Source organism: Lygodium microphyllum, chromosome 13, assembly GCF_053477565.2.
Source record: "Lygodium microphyllum isolate KBCC chromosome 13, Lygodium_microphyllum_v1.1.10, whole genome shotgun sequence".
NCBI classification, from domain to species: domain Eukaryota; kingdom Viridiplantae; phylum Streptophyta; class Polypodiopsida; order Schizaeales; family Lygodiaceae; genus Lygodium; species Lygodium microphyllum.
Genome location: NC_141147.1, coordinates 74,895,082 through 74,912,663, shown reverse-complemented (window position 1 = coordinate 74,912,663; position 17,582 = coordinate 74,895,082). Strand labels below are relative to the sequence as shown.

Sequence of the window (17,582 nt, the reverse complement as noted above, 5' to 3'; positions counted from 1 at the left end):
AGCAGGTGTGGAAAGCTACTCCTGTCTACAAGCTAAATTTCTTTAGATGGAGGATTGTTACTAAAAAGCTCCCCTTGAGAGTTCAACTAGCCAAGAAGATAGCGGTTTCCCCAATGTGCCCCATTGTAAGCAGGTGGAAGAAGATGAAAAACATGCATTCTGGGACTGTAGGTCCATTACCCCAATTTGGAATAAGGTTCAAAAGTGGATGTGGGAGGCGAACCTTAGAGCAAACTTTACCTTCACCACGGTCTTTTTTTGCAAATCAAGGCCTCTTGGATGAAGTATCTTGGAAACTCTTAAACTTATTGACAGCGGTCACCCTGAATATTATTTGGGATAGAAGAAACTTTGTTGCGTTTAAGGGCAGGGCAGTCCTTTGTGCCTATGGATGCAGTTCGAATACTGAAGGAAGAAATGCTCGTTGTTTTAAACCCTCTTGGGAGGTCTCATTGGATATTCAGATTTTTTGCTAGAAAGCTAAGAAGCATGGCTCTGTAACTTTTGAAATCAGCTGCTCTTTTTGGTCCTGAAACCTGCTACACCTTTCAGTGTTGTATCTACTTTACGTTAATATCAACCTCGCATTATTTATTAAAAAAAACTTTTGGAAAAATGTCTAAAACTCAGTAATGCGTTCATTAATTCATTCACAATCAACAATTTAAGTAACAAGGGAGTGTCAGCCGAAGCCGTTCGTGCCCCCATCCCGACCCTCTCTCTCTCTCTCTCGTACACAGGATCCAGAGTCCAGACCCAGAAGCGGCCTTCATTCCATGATGCTTCTCTTGTCTACGTTTCAAATCGGTAAAGGTCCTTAACATCTCTCTCTCTCTCTCTCTCTCTCTCTCTCTCTCTGTGCACTGTTCTGTAGTATTATGCCTATGCACGATGATCGTGGTCAGGGTGACCTGACATAAAGAAGACACATACACACAGTCTCTCCCCCTGTTCTGTACTATAACGTCTCGTACAACGCTCATGGTCAGTGTGACCCGACATTGGAACACACGGAGAGAGAGAGAGAGTGTGTGTGTGTGTGTAGTGAGAGAGAGGGAAAGATAGAGAGTGGAACACAGAGAGAGAGAGAGAGAGAGAGAGAGAGAGAGAGAGAGAGAGAGCGCTGAAGCCCTTTTCTGATTCCTTTCGTCTCTGGCGCTGCAGAATTATAAGAAGTTGATGTCGATGGTCAGCATAAGGGTTTCTGATGTCAAAGACAGTCACTTGACACTATGCCAACTGCACGATGACAAAACCTCGGCATCAAACCACGGTAGCTTTGCAGGATCAGCTTGCTTTGGTGTGTAGAGTTTAGCATGTGATTTATTGGTACATCTAGCACAGTTTCTGAAGAAACTGAATCTGCAGCAGTAGACATTACTGATGATGATGGAGCAAACTCCCTGGTTTAACCTCTAAGCTTCCTCAGTTCAAAGAAAGAGAAGGATGTTGCCAGAAGTTGTTTAGTAGCTGCTCATCTTTACAAATAGGCGGAGTTTCTCAACTCGTAACTAGGTGTGGTCATCAATGATATTGAGACTAACTTTTCCCGGATCAACCACATGAATAGATATTTGAGCTTTATGGTCTGCAATGCAGATGGGTTCTGCGATCAGGCGTGCTTAACACTGTGGGAATGGGAAGCAACAAAACTGGCATACAAAAAAAGTCACATTCATAATTGACAAGCCTAATCAAGCATCACACGCAGCAGAACATTCAACTTGTGGCTTACAGCATCAATAGAATCGAGACTGTTGCAGGACGAAGCTGGTGATACCAATGTACAACAGGCACCAAATGTTTATCAATCTGATGTTGGGCATTATTAGTGTGAGGATGGGGGTGGCTAACTGCGATCAGTATGATTAATTGAACAGGAATCCAGTGCCATCAATATAAGTATCAGTATCTTTAATTTGCCCTACCAATCAACATGATTAATGCAAGCACAAGGTGATTTACAGCCTCCAGCAATGGCTCTGGATATTAATCAGCTGGCTTGCCCTGAGTATGAACACAATGTGCAGAGAAAGAGAAAAAAGAATGAAGAGGCAAAAGATCTCCCAAACTTGTTTTTATTGCACACGTTTGAGAATCCAAACCTCAATCAGTATTGGTACTCAGCTCACACTATCGATGTCCTTATCAAGGTAACACATGCTAGGCTCTGATTTCTTCAAAATATGTAATGCTGACTCATCAATTCTATATCGGTTGCTCGGCTTTACCAACATACTTTTGCTGCGTGGGATGAATCCTGTCTTTCCATTTATCTCATTGTGGTGGTAACTGTTCTTCATTTGGACATCTCTTTGTGTTGTGGAAACTCTGGCGCCTTTGATTTCCTTTACACCATAAATTTTCAGGTTCATATTTAGGATTGCTAATCAGGGGAAAATATGTTGCATTGTCCTAGAAAATTCCTCCACAGTTTGGGCGTTTCGATCTTTCTATTCCAAAACAAGAGGAGGAAGTTCAATTACGAAAGTTACATGTTTTGGCAACAAAATTTGGAGTCTCTTATGTGCTGAATTTTTATGCATTTAAGCATATGAATGTGATAGATCATAAAATATTAGGGTGATTGTCTGATGCATCAAATTATCAAGTGTACTGTAAAATGTATACAACTAAGTACCTAGTAGAGCATATAATACAGGGGCAGAGTATATGTTTGGGATCTCGTGTCCTTTCACAAAGACCAGTGTCTAATGAAACCATCAGAATTATGAATCTTTAGTTTTTTGCAGACTCACTACTGAGCTGACTTCATAGAGATGGCATGTGTATTTTGATCTCAGGAAATAGAAGAAAATGCAGGGAAAGCTGCTTTTCTGTCTACACCAAGCATATACTTCTCTCTAAATGATGCTTATTTAAAACAATGCAGCTTTATTTTTGATGTAAGCTGAACTTCTGTTTTGAACTAAAACACTCTATGCAAGTAAATTAAATTTTGCTGCTGTTCTGTGTGGCCACATTTTCTGCCAGTGGAGCACTTAGTTCGAAACCTGATTAATGTTGACAACACAAATTTATCTGGCAGATAGATATGCAGTGGAAACACCACCCAAACTTTGTAAGATGGGATTTCAACAGCCCAACTGATGTACCTGAACAATTGTATCATGTATTTGATCTAGTTGTGATAGATCCGCCTTTCATCACAGCTGAAGTATGGGCCAAATATGCAGAGGCAACAAAGGCCCTCCTCACTCATGGAGGTATGGTGGTCCAGACTGATCTCATGCTTCTTGATTATGTATGAACAGGGAGTTGGTATTTAGTAGCCATACACACAAGAAGTTCTAGACAAATTCCCACTATAATTCCCACATTGTGCATGACGTCAACATCATGAGCTTCTGTGAGGGAAGGGTGTGGGGCCTGGCAGTCCCCCTTCTCCCAACCGCAGCTAGCTATGTATAAGGGGCCTCCTGAGTCGAAGCTCATAATGTTGAACACTATGGGGGGAAAACAAGGAAAAAAGCCCCTTTTTCCACATGGGTTTATGTGAAAAACTTTTTGTGACAAGAGGAAGGACTTTCTAAACTCCAAGTTCACTAACATGAGAAGACCTCATTCGCTTGTCTGATCGTACAGGGAAGATCATACTCAGCACAGTGCAGGAGAATGCAGGGCTCTTGAAGCAGATTTTGGATGTTGAACCTCAAGTTTTTCAACCTTCCATCCCTCACCTAGTGTACCAGTACACTTTCTTTGCAAACTACAAGACCAAATACCTGTGCCTGCGCAACTCGGAGCTCACAAAGAGCTAATAACCCATTTCCTGAGGGCTCAGGAAAGCCATTTTGTGGGCTTAAAGGGAGCCTTCACCAGACTTTTAGTTCTGTATAACACATGTTAATCCAATTCAGCATACTCAGTAAGAAAGATTTCTTCCTATGAAAGAAGGAACATGTCCATGAATCTTTAATAAAATGTGCTAGTGGGCATATATGCTATAGACAAGCTCATTACAATCACCTCATTTAACAAGGCAATAAAATCACAAGGGCCTACCAAAAGAAGGGGTTGACATAGTGGGGAAGGTGGAAATTTTAAGTTCATTACAATTGCCCCATTTAACAAGGCATTAAAATTACAAGGGCTTGCCAAAGGAAGGGGTTGAAATAGAAAGCACAAATTAGAACGAGCTTAGTGCCTATTTCATCAAAACTTCATAGCCTATCCAAGAAAGGATGAACTCATGTGCACATCAATGGGACATATCAATTAAGGTTGGGTTCAGACGGAGGCGGTAGCATTGCAAAGCATGACCAACCTTCCACCTCCTTTGTGTGAAGAGTGAAGCCGGAGGCACAGTGTGCTACAAGAAGATAAAGAGGTTTTTTCTTAGTGCCAAGGCTCTTTCGAGGGGGAGGGGTCGGTAGAAAGAGGGTGGGTCCGGCGGAAAGAGGAGGGAAGTCTCAGCCATTTGTGGGATACCACGTCAAAAATATGCCCCTTTGACATATCTCTACCGCCGCTTGTCTGAACCCAACCTAAGAGAGAACTTATTCCAACACAACTTGAAACCCCCATTGTAAACTTCACAGCTTGGTTAGAAACCTAATTAGAGACTAAAAATCAACTCATAAACACAAAACAATGAAGTGTAAATTTATTTGTTACACAAATAATCGAAAGTGCATTGGAGGGAAAGGCTAGAAGTTGTTAATCTAATCTTCATTATAATCCCGTGTGTAAGAATAAACCATGTCAATGTATTAATTTGAGATGAACGTGAGAGAAATCGTGTACATTCATTATGAGTCAAGTGTCATCACAATAAGACACAAAAGAAAAGGAGAGACTCACATGGGCATTTTCATGAAGAGGAACTTTATTTGTGACATAACTTGAAACCCCTTTACTCCACAACTTAATTATAAAGGGAGAATGAACTCACTCTAAAATAACAATCAATAACAAATTCATTCATGACAAGGAAATATTAGACGTATACTAGCTGGCTAGCATCATTGCGAATCTCGCAAGGTATGCCTTGCTCACTTCACGTTTTTGTGAGTAAGGGAAGCAAGCGTGCTATTATAAAACAAGTTGTGTGCATGCAACCATGACACGCCTTATGTATAATGATGCATTTTTTAAAGCATGTAGGGTTGGCACTCTTTTGGTGATTTGAAATAAGTTTTGGCTATCTTCTTTTATGTTAACATGAGATAATAGGTAAAAGATCATTTTAGGCTTTGGATGTTAGGGTGCTTATCCAACATGAAAATGCAAATGCATCCCCACCCCCTTTCTCGACTACAAAATTATATTTTTTTCACCGCCATGTTTAGCATAATTTTCATGGGTTGCATGTTGTGTTTCATGTCCCATGCCTCTTTCATGGTTACAAAGGCAATCCATGGTATTGCCAAGCTTATGATTCATTGCATGGACCACTCTTTTGCCCTTCATGGCATAGCTTATTAAACCAATGCATTTGTAGTAAAAACTAGGGTTTGGTATATGAACATGGTCTAGGATACCCACATTGCTCTCTTCATAATCTTATAAGTTTCCATCATGTATTAGACAAAGACTTCAAATATTTATCATGATAGAAAAGAAGGCTCCATGCACATTTTTAGTAAGGGTAGAGGTGACCAATGGTTTTTAGAGCTTTCTTCTATTACACGTTACTCCTCTTTTCCCATATGCCAATTCAATAATCATACAATGAAGCACATCTTTTAGAGCTTTCTTCTATTACACTTTACTCTTCTTTTCCCATATGCCAATTCAATAATCATACATGTTACTAAGGGTAGAGGTGACCAATGGGTTTTAGAGCTTTATTCTATTACATGTTACTCCTCTTTTCCCATATGCCAATTCAATAATCATACAACAAAGCACATCTTTTATTTGGGTGTGAAAGAGTTCTCTTATAAACACAGAGTTGCCTTATTGTATTATAGCCAACCACAATACACCATAGTGTGATCAACATCTTATAGTCTATCCTATTTCAATATACATAGAGACTCAAGGAAAGACATCTCTCTACTATTAGTTAGTTAAAACAATTGGAGGTTAAACATGAAAAATGTGAACATGTTGTTATTGACATTTTCATAACATTTTTAAAGCAACTAAACTGGATTTGCTCCCTATCTACATGTTTTGCCATATTTACATATGCAAAAATTGCAAAAAGCTTAGTTGTTCCTCATAGGTATAGTGTATTTATGGAATCAAACACTATTGAGCCATCCCAAATTTGAGACATAAACCTCAACCATAAAAGCTCTTTGAACTACCATCTAGATTAAACATTCCATAGCACAGTTGGACACACACACACACACACACACACACACACACACACACACACACACACACACACACACACACACACACACACACACACACACACACACACACACACACACACACACACACACACACACACACACACACACACACACACACACACACACACACACACACACACACACACACACACACACACACACACACACAAGTAGAGACGAATCATCCAAATATATGCATCGAATAGAATGAAAAAGGGTTTTGTGATGCTTTTATGCAAGCCTTTGCAAGTCAAGGAGCTAGAGTTTTTGGGAGATATCCCCTATCACATCCTATGCTCAATGTATATACTTTATCACTACAAATAATTTTTATTTTTTTAAAAAGTTAGATGACCTCAACATGATAAGGTGTGCTAAAAGGGGTACCCATAAACACTTATGGGATTTTAACTTGCCATTGATGAATGTGAAAATAGTGTTGAAGGCCCTTAATGTTTACTTGCATCATCTACATTGTTTATAATAACAATCATGCTTGCAATAACTATGACAATTTGAAATGTGCTCATATGCATGTGGCATGCATGCTTAGACATGTATTTACACCCTTTTGCACTTGTGTATTTTGGATATATCAAGTAAAAAATAAGATGAATTGCATGGTATACTCAATGAGCCACATTTAATAGTTCTAAAAAGTACAAAAATTTCATAATCTAGTGCATCAAATTGGTCCTACTTCCTGCTAAGCATGTAGTTTCTTTCATATTTGAGATCCTTTTGCATGGGTTGTAACATGTGAAAGTCTTGGCAAGATGAACATGAACACAAATATCGCTTGTTGTTGATCATAGCAATCACTCTAGTAAGAGTCTTATCATTTGATTCTTTTTTAACCACAAGGGGAACAACCACCCCAGAAAGAAGTGCGAAGACTAGCGCCAAGGGAAACTACTTGGTTGGGTGTATGGTGATGTGGAAGGGATGGGAGTAAGTGAAACACCTTTCTTCGCCCGGTTCGATGCTATCCAAGGGCTATTGAACTAGTATTGATGATGTCAAGGGAAAATGTGACCATAAGAGCATGATCATGATGCTAAAGAGGCTATTATAGCAACTGATAAAGAATCTTGTAGATGATGAAGATAGGAGGCTTGTGAAGGGTAGAAAAGATGGGAAAGTCGTTAACTTCTTGAGCTTGCAATACATCACAACCTTGATAAGAAGCCTCACATTTAGATTTGTGGCAACTCTTCTCCTCTTTCTCTTCTCAGAAATCTCCTCTTTCTCTTCTTACAAGTCTTAGCAAACATTCTTTATTTTCTTCTTACAAACCTTGAGGGCGTCCATGAGTATCCCCCCCTATAGGATCACCAAAAAATGAAGATCCCAAGAGCAACATCAAATCTACCAAGAGAGCAAGCCTCATTGTGGCATCTACAATGCCCATGCACTCAAAACCTTGCAAGAAATGCCCTTCCTCTCACCAAGAAACATTTCTTTCTAGCATGAAGTTATGGTACACAAGATATATTACTTCATCTTCATCCTCGCTCTCTCCCTCTTCCATAGATGAGACAAGAAAGCACCATGAAAGAGAGCAAGCGTTTGTGCCAATTCAAGAGAGATGGAAAGATATGTGCAAGAGGTAGATAAAAAAGAGAGAGAAGGAGGTCATGGCCACCTTTGCCCCAAATTGCACGACTCCTTATTCCACTTTTTCATATTTCTTTTAAATATTTGTTCTACATGGCTCTTGAGACCTTAGAAGAAGGTTTCATTATTGGAAATGAAGGAACTTCTAAATCTTCCAAATTCAGAAAAAGGACATACATAATAAGGTTGTGATTTTTATCATTTTTTGTTATGCCTTTTATAATGCTTAATTTCAAATTTTGCAATGAGAGTTAGATGGTTAAAGTACATGAAATTTGTTAATCAAGATCATATTTTGTGCCTAGATGTGCACAAATTTCTAGGGTTATCACAAGCATAGGTACATCTATGGAGAAAAGGACTCTTTGGGACCAACTTGATGCAAGTGATGTAATTTTCATAGTATATGCATCTATCATGCCTCTAGATCTAGGCCTAATTTTCAAAGCTTTAAGAGGTCCAATCTTTGCCCATAATATATCCTTCAAAGAGCTCTTTATCTCCAATGTTCCCCCACCATGAAGGATCCCATCAACAAGATGGAGGGGAGATTTGGGATGAATTGGCATCCCCTCAAATGGTTGTTTCATCAAAGGATGTGTACAAACCTTTTGCTACATCCTCTCACCCAAGTATGATGTCCTCTTTAAAGATTTTATCACATCATGAGTTCAAGGCACTCTTAACATGGGACGATTTGGTCCATATGATGTTAGATTAGGAGGCCTAGCACAAGGAAACAAGTGGACTAGGTTTTGTTACCTATGCTTTTGCAACATGCAAAAGAAGAAGAAATGCAAATAGGAACAAGTTAACAAGGACAAGGGTGAATTTTCAAGGGCTTTCCCAAGAGTCCTCCTTGTGAGAAGACTATTCACCACAAGGCGAAGTGTTGGCAAAAATAACCCCCACCTTTGGCCTAGGGTGGAGGAGTCAAAGGTTGCTACCATCAAACAATGATAGAGTTTCTTTTTGCTTGTTCTCATAAGATGGATGACATCTCATTGGCTTCCTCATTAATTTTTTGAGAATCCTTGATTTGTGGATAGTTTTGTAGGTCGAGTCATGACATTACAGGTATCACAATTTAATTGGCTCCAAGATCTTAATGATAGAGGGGGCTCTATAACCATCAATGTCAACTCATCATTAGTTCAAGCTCATGGGATGGCTAATATTCCTCTCCTCGATAGATAGAGTCCCCATTTTGTAGTTGGAGTCCATTATGTTTACTATTTGGGCTTCAACCTTCTATCAATACATAGCCTTGCTCATCTCAAGACTAAAGTCATCTTCATTGAGGAAGATGTTAGATGAATGATACTATATCATCAGATACCTTCAAAAAGCAAGAGGATGAGATGTATCATCATGGTTTTCTTTTAAGCAAAATTTTTCCTTTTAGGCAAAAGATTTGGCTAAAAATCAAGTCATTAAAATCAACATGATGGGCTAAGGTTTAAAATTTTAGCCAACCTTTTGAGTCTTCAGCAACCAATCATTATCCACTACTCAAAGTCCTTTTTGTTGTTCATAGCCATAGATGGCTTCATTCTGTTGTTGCACCACTTCTTCATATTTAGATGTCCTCTATGTTTGATAGAGAAAGGCCATGATTCCTTCATCTTACTAACAATTTCTATTAGAGCCAATTGACTATATAGTTGTGAGACCATGCTCCCTTCTTAATACATTAGCCTCCTTAAACAAGAGCGACACCCTATCCCACATGTCAAGCCATCTAGCAACAAAATGTTATGAAGCAAGGACAAATCACCGCACACCCCATCATCCCCATTCCAATTAAACTTATATGTGATATTCTTCCATGCATTGGCTAGGGTATTAGAAGATTGTGATTGAGTGATGGTTAACTTGGTGCTCTTGCAAAACAACACATCCTAATGATTTATACTTGGGAAGCACCCCACTATTGACATGGACTTAGTATAATCTCTCATCAATAATGTCCACAATTTTTGGTCACCATCTAATCTTTTTAAATGCTGCAATGCTAGCCTACATGCTCTTGAGGGTATGTCAGCCCAGCATGATCCTCCTTTTTCTATTGCGTTGTTATTCGAATGACTAAAAAAATGAGATGATATAGAGACTCCATTTTTATAGCAACTCTTGGAGGGAAATATTGTGGCATTAAAACTTATTATGGGAGTAAGGGAGGCCATAAGAGTTGTCAATTTACCCACCATTCCCAAATAAAGGTTGTTGTATTTATGTATCTTCTCTCTAAACTTATTCAAGAGCCATTCAAATCTATAAGACATTATTACTAGCAGGCTGACAAAGGCCATTAGAAATCAAAGGATCTGACCTTTTTGAATGATTTTGTAGCCTAAATGTTGGTACTCCACATCATTTTCCCAAACAAGCATTAGGAACTACATTTTCCCTCTACTAATTTTATAGCTGGATAGTGGACAAAATTTCTCATAGACCTACATAAGAGCATCAATAGACTATTGGTCTACCCTGACAATAATTTATTTGTCATCTATGAACATCTTAGTAACAAAGTAGCTTGCATTGGGCATAGGAAGTCCTTTTATTGCTCTTGTTTGGACTTTGTAATCTCTAGAAGAGCTTGAGTAACCATGACAAATAGAATAGGGCCAACGGGCAACCCTTCCTTATTGAATGTTACAAGGAGAAGGATGTTGTTGTAGTTCAAATTGATATTCACCACCGCATTAGCATTTGAAAATACTGCATTTACCATTTTGTAGAAAATAGGGTGGAAACTGCACCAATGGAGCACTCTCAGAATAAATTCCTCACATATTCTATATGCTTTCTTCAAGGTCCTTATTAATAAGAGGGTATCCTCCTTCCTCTTCCATTGCATGGCCAAAACCAATGAGAATATTCAAGATTGCATCATGGATCTTTCTACTATGTGCAAACACAAATTGATTCTTGTTCAACATACTTGCAAGATAGAACTTTAGTCTACTATGTACAAAGCCATATTGTTTCTTGTTCAACATACCTACAAGATAGAACTTTATTCTAAGTGCCAAGGCTTTGGCCATTAGTTTATAAGGGAGATTGAGTATTGTCAGAGGTTGAAAGTGATTAGAATTTCTTTTGATATCATTATTTGGAATGAGGTTAATAAGACCAAAGTTTTCTTTTGCAAGTATATCTTCCGTAACCCAAAATTAGTTGATCAATCTGCACAATTTGTTGCCACATACATTTTAGAATTTATGATAGACATTAGTCAAAATTCCATCAAGGCTTGGGGTTTTGCAATTTTTCATTTGAGAAAGGGCCAAATGAAACTCATCATTCGAGAAGGTGGGCTTGAGCAATAATGAAAAATTGGCATCCACCTTAGCCTACATGGGGTCGAGATAAGCAACCATTCTCTTCTTGTAGCCTTTAGCTCTTTCTAAAGAGGTGCCCACAATTCAAGAGAGATGTTTATGAATCCTTAAGATAACTTTCCAACCCTTAAGATAACCTCCCAACCCTTAAGATCCTTCAAAGTTGGGAGGATTATTGAAGGATCTTAAGATGTTAATTGAGAGGTTAATTGAATCCTCCCAACCCTTAAGATAACCTTCAAAGATCTACAATAAATGCAAAAGAACCCCATTACTTAGAGAGCAAAGAAGACAAGCAAGAATATGGTTTCTACGTAGCATAAATGAATCACAAAGTTTATCATTGAGATGTAGTTTTACACCTCCCATATTCTTTACTAAATTTGTTGGCAAAGTTAAGGCAATTTCTTTGGTTATTCTCAAGTGTTTTGACATAGGAGAAGACACCTTGGCCCACAACTCATCAATGTTGTCATTGTATTTCTTTTCACCAAAAATTATATATTTGACTTGAAAGGCAAGGGACATTCAAAGGTGGAGTGCACACATATTAGCATATGCCATCATGATTGGAATGTGGTCAAAATCCAAGATCTCACTCAAGCGTAAGAATTTGATGTCTAAGGATAGTCACTACCCTTTCCCACATGTAGATCTTATTGACCTAGCACCTCACCATGCATGGTCTACACAATTGTTATGCCAAGTAGCACTTCCAAAGTCATCATCTATCAATGGGAGTTAGAGTCATGTTCCACACTCCACATAGAAAGGACTCTTTTTTGATTAGTTGTGTAGAGAGCCATTCCTAGCATTATACTCAACTAGCAGACACATTTGACATTTTGATTGAGAAAACATTGAATTGCTCCCTATTAACCCATACAATAGCACCTAGTATTGAAGCAAATACATCTGCATGCCAAAATGAAAGTCGCAAGTCTCTTTGCCCAAGATCATCATGCCTCCCTTTCCCCTTTTGCATGCATTAACAAAAGCTTTGTAGCTTTCAAAATCTAGGATTTCCTATTTTGATTTCTTGTAGGAATTTAAAATTTGACCTATTGAGTAGGGATTGGAAAACACTTTTCTTCCTTTCCAAGCACATGTCTTGGATGTTCCAATTGATTACAGTAACTTTCTTAGAAGCCATGTCCACTAGATGCTCAGTATTAGGGTCAAGATCCCCTAGTGGCACATAAAGATTCATGAAAACTTGTGACTATCTTGCGATAATTTTTAGATAGAGCTTTTGCTCAGTGGGGCCTTTACTAATTTTCTATGGTTTCTCCTTGTTGTGAGAGGCTTCTTCAATTGGAGTTGGCTTGACATTTTCCTTGGATGCGCCCCTAGTTTGTGCAACATTGGAAATTTCATTTCATTTCTATGATTGAGCTACCTCAATTCTTGAAATGTTCAAGCCATCCTTATTCTATTGCTTGTCAGACATGTTGCTTGACTAAATGTTACCTTTCTCAACTCCTTGGACTTCTCTTCCACCTTGTCATCCATTGTTTCGATTTTCCACTCACTTCCAAATTTCCTCTTAGGGAAGGCTTTGGCAAAGTTCTTTGACTCATGATAACGATAACGCATCAAAAAGTGGAGAAAACTTAACTTCATAGACAATGTCAAAGCCTTTGTCATCATGCAACTCCAAAACATTGAGAGGTTCTATATGCCTACCTTGCATGATATAGGCTCTATTATCCATTCTAGGGTTGGAGGGTAAGGGAGGTGCATATAAGACCTTGCCAAGAGGTGAAGCAATACTATGGACATTATTTTCAAATATAGGGTTAAGCTTAGGAAATGTGACCCAAACCAAACACTTCATAAGGAGGAAGTCCTTAGGTGCAAAGCTAGCCAACAATGGAAGGCAATAAACAAGATTCCCCTTAAATTCAAAAGAGTAGGATAATACCAAATCACATTCTTGCTAAGAACCCAACAAAGCTTGATGAAGCCCTTGCCAAGAACCCAGTAAAGCTTGATAAAAGACCTTATCAACAAACTTAAAATAGATCAAGGAGCAATGAGCCTAGCAAGTATTGATTAACCACCTATTGAACTCATCATGCACCATTGAAACCTTGCCCATGAAATAAAAAAAAACACTAGAAGAAAAATCAAACTACCTGCTACAAAAAGACTCAATATGGAGTGCCACATTTCTTTGAAAACCTTGCACTCACTTGTTTGCCAACACAACTTTCTTTTGGGCATTCTTGACCTTCTACATGTCAACTAACATGGCTTGGAAACCTATTAAAAAGTCAAAGGCTTTTACCTTTGTATGAGCAGTATAGTTATCTAGCTCCATATGCATCCCATCACTCATCTTTTGGGTTTTGAGAAGTACCCCTTGGAGACCACCCTAGTACTCTCCCATCCTCTTTCCTTGCATGGAGGAAGGACCTTCAATGTGTAGATAGGACAAGCAGGAGAACATGTGGCTATTATTTGCCTCCAAAATGACTAGGTCAGTCCTTGCTTGCTTCTAGAATCCCCTCAACATGAACATTTGAACTATATTAGGTTTGTTTATTTGTGTACCAATATAAATCCAAAGCAAAATTTTGGTTTGCTATGTTTGAACCAATGTATGCAAAAGGAGTTACAGATAAATTTATGCATTGAGTGTTAATCACTTGCACTAATAAATAAGTATCTTCAAGTCAAAATGCAAAAGGCTTTGCACCCTAAGGAGTTGATGAGGAACTTTGCTTAGCTAGGGGCTTCTCTCAAGAGGTTTGACTACAAGGTAGAGATTACATTTCACCAGTCTAGCTTAGGATGTAGTTTTAAAGATCACTTTGCACGATCCCTAAGGGATATGGGCTATGCCACTCTGCCATATGCTACCCATCCATATTTGTGAGAGCCATAATTGAAGGTTGTAGTTGTAAAGAGAGCCAAATTATCTCTTAAATTTCTCTAGCTCCATTAGCTCCATTGTAGCAAAACCTTCCTAGTGGTCACTTAATGCTTTCATTGCTAGTGTTCTTACATGTTAAAGGGAGTGAACCCTGAAGTAGAAGCACAGAGTGGAAGCAAGAGCTATGGTGGAAGGAGCAAGAGTAAGAGAGAGACACACAGACAAGATGTGGGAACTCCAACAATTGCATTGTGTGACCAGCCTTACATTTATTTAAATGTCACTAAAAGAATAAAGAATGAAGTGACAATGATGGGCACTCACCACTTGCAGTGTACAGGTGTGCGGGTATGTAGGTACTATTTGTGTAACTAACACACCGACGGCTAGGCACATGCACCTTTATCCCCAACATCCTCCCACTTAAAGGAAAATGTGCCCCTAGTGAGGAGAGAGCAAGAAAAAAAGTGACAAAGCACAAATGTACATAAGTAAAACAGGGTGAGAAAATATGACATCTCATCCAATGTCCATCAACTACCTAAGGAAGGTGAAATGATTTGCTAAGAGACTTTTAATGAGTAGATTGGTAGGATTTTGGTTGAGATCTTGACAAGCTCAATGGACTTGTCCTCAGTGACCTCTTGAATAAAGTGGTAACGCACCTCAATGTGCTTCGTCTTCACATGGAAGATCGATTCTTGGCCAACTGAATAGCACTCATAGAATCCAAATATAGTGTAGGGACCACATCAACAATGCAAAGATTTGCCACTAGATGGCTTAACTAGAGAGTCTCCTTGCAAGCCTCTGTGGCTACAACATACACTCCCTTTATAGTAGATAGGACCATGCATTTCTACACCCTAGACATCCAAGAATTAGCACCAACAAAGGTGAAGACATAGCCAAAGATGGACTTCCTGATAAATGGAGAAGCCCCTTAGAGTGATCGTGGATAATGTGCATCCCAAGAATGTGTGAGTCCTATTCCATGTCCTTCATCTCAAAGCTCTTCTTGAGCTAACATTTCAAGGCATCCAACTCATCAATGAGCACTCCTAGCAATCAACATATCATCCACATAGATGATCAAAATCATAAGGCTGCCATCATGAGCCTTTTTCCTTTATAAACACGGATTCATATCCCTGCGAGAATATCCTTGTGAATACATAAAAGTATCAAACTTATGATACCATTCACTATGTGTCTGCTTAAGGCCATAAAGACTCTTTCGCAATCTGTACACTAGGTGTTTCCCTGCCAGGGCAACTACAAAGCCCTTAGGCTACTCCACATAAATCTGATCATGTAAGTCCCCCCATGAAGAAAAGCCGTCTTGATATCCATATGATAAATATCCATGTCAAGTTGAGCAACCAAATCCAATACCAAGCGTAGAGTAGTCATCTTCACAACATGAGAAACGGTTTAATCAAAGTCCACACCATGTTCTTTCTCGAAGTAGAGACATACTCACCCCCATTGTCTGACCTTAGGTATTGCAGCCTCCTATACCTGGACTGGTTCTCAACTAAAGCAAGCCAACGCTGAAATGTAGCCAAGACATCCGATTTTTGCTTTATGGGAAGTGCCCAAACCTTATGTGTATAGTCATCAATGAAGGTAACAAAATACTTTGTGCCATCTAACCAACTGGTAGGGCATGGGACCACATACATCCAAATGAATAAGAGCCAAAGGCTCACCCATGCATATCATACTATACTTTTTATGTGTATTCTGTGTTTGCTTGCCATATAAACAATTATCACAAGACTCAAAACATATATAGTCAAGGGGCGGAAGATACTGCACATGGATAATCATTTTCATTCCTTTGAAAGACATGTGCCCAAGGCGACAATGCCACGAAGATACATGTGGAACTACATCCACTACCAAAACATGATCAATTGATGGATACAAGTAAGGGGCAGAGAGTATTGAACTTAACACCACATGCAACGACAAGATTTCCATAGGTAATCTTCCATGAGGAATCACCAAAAGAAACTACATAGCTTGCATCATCCAAAGTACCGATAGAGGTAAGGCTCTTCGTGGGAGCCGATACATGACATACATCATGAAGAGTAAGCATGCAATCTAAACCAAAACTACAACTGGACATCACAAATACCAACTATCACCGATGCCAAGCCATTACCCAAACGGACAGATCCAATCATATTGTGATAGGAGTGAAACCACTCTCTATGAGGGGTCACATGAAAGGAAGCCCCTGAATCTATCATCCAACACTAAGACTCAGACAAAGCATTAGTCAACTGTGAAGTATTTAGAGAAGATGTTGCAAGTATGAAATCATCATCAGAATCAAACTCCACAACATTAATCTCTTCAATCTTAACATCTAACTTGGTAGGGACAGTGCTGTGATTATCATTTTTGTCCTGTACTCTACCCTTGCACTTGTCTTTGTGCATTATATGGCATTGCGGCCGAATATGTCCTGCTTTCCCATACTAATGACCCTTGAATTCAATTTCTTATGAAAATAAATGATTGATAATGGAATGAAACTCATTTAAGTGAACTAACATATAAATACCCTCCTTCGTGCAAAGATCCATGAGTTGCTATAGCTCATACATCTGAGAAACGGGGCTCTACTGGTCATATACATTGCGAATCTTTTTCCATAAGTCCTATGCAGACTTCCCATCAGAGACAACATTATAGAATACCTGCTTGGAGAGGGACAATTCAGTTCAATCCTTTGCATTAATAATTGTGGGCTTGATACCCTTATGTTTCAAAGGCCTAACCTGCATTTTCTGCACTAAAACTTGCAAGATTTGGGCCTTCCAGTAGTTGTAGTTGGTGCCATCCATCTTGTCAATATTAAAGATACCACTATCACTTGAGCCACCAGCCATAATAAAGGCAAACAAGTGCACAAATTGTCAAAGCAAGCCACTGTAAATATCCCTAAAACCGCTACTAAATCAAACTGAAAACAAGGGGTACTGAGTAAGCAATGAACTGTCTGCAAACTCAATGCAAAGAACTATCAAATAGATGTGACTACTCACATAAACAATGCAGTAAACTACAATTATAGCATGCTAAGAATGAATTACAACTATAAGAAAGCAACGCTAAAGATGGCAATCATTGATATAAGACAAACTACCAAAGATAGGCAATCACTGATATGAGACAAACTGCAACTGCCAGGGAAAAACTAGTAGTAGTGAGTGAATATGCGACTCGTATTGAGAACTGTCAAAGAATTAGTGTGTCAAACTAAGGTACATCACAGAGGCATAACCATCATGCATAGAGTGGGTCTCACGGATAACAAAAGAGACCAACTAAAGGCACAATAGACTAAGCAATGTAACATAAGCTCAATTATCAACCAAGATATATACATCA

General features: G+C 38.9%; 1 protein-coding gene across 4 annotated transcripts; it reads left to right on the top strand.

The window, feature by feature from the left end:
• Positions 1 to 669: 669 nt before the first annotated feature.
• LOC148026780 (uncharacterized) lies at positions 670 to 4,336 on the top strand. Of its 4 annotated transcripts, XM_087690509.1 has the most exons (8): positions 670 to 807; positions 1,165 to 1,273; positions 1,372 to 1,515; positions 1,600 to 1,784; positions 1,881 to 2,153; positions 2,805 to 2,906; positions 3,050 to 3,227; positions 3,607 to 4,336. In XM_087690509.1, the coding sequence occupies exons 5-8, from the start codon at positions 1,944 to 1,946 to the stop codon at positions 3,780 to 3,782; spliced, it is 666 nt and encodes a 221-aa protein (XP_087546635.1). In that variant the 5' UTR covers positions 670 to 807; positions 1,165 to 1,273; positions 1,372 to 1,515; positions 1,600 to 1,784; positions 1,881 to 1,943; the 3' UTR covers positions 3,783 to 4,336. The 4 variants fall into 4 exon arrangements, with proteins under 4 accessions (XP_087546635.1, XP_087546632.1, XP_087546633.1 ...); XM_087690506.1 differs by having other exon boundaries at positions 1,600 to 2,153; XM_087690507.1 differs by having other exon boundaries at positions 1,369 to 1,515; positions 1,600 to 2,153.
• Positions 4,337 to 17,582: the final 13,246 nt, after the last annotated feature.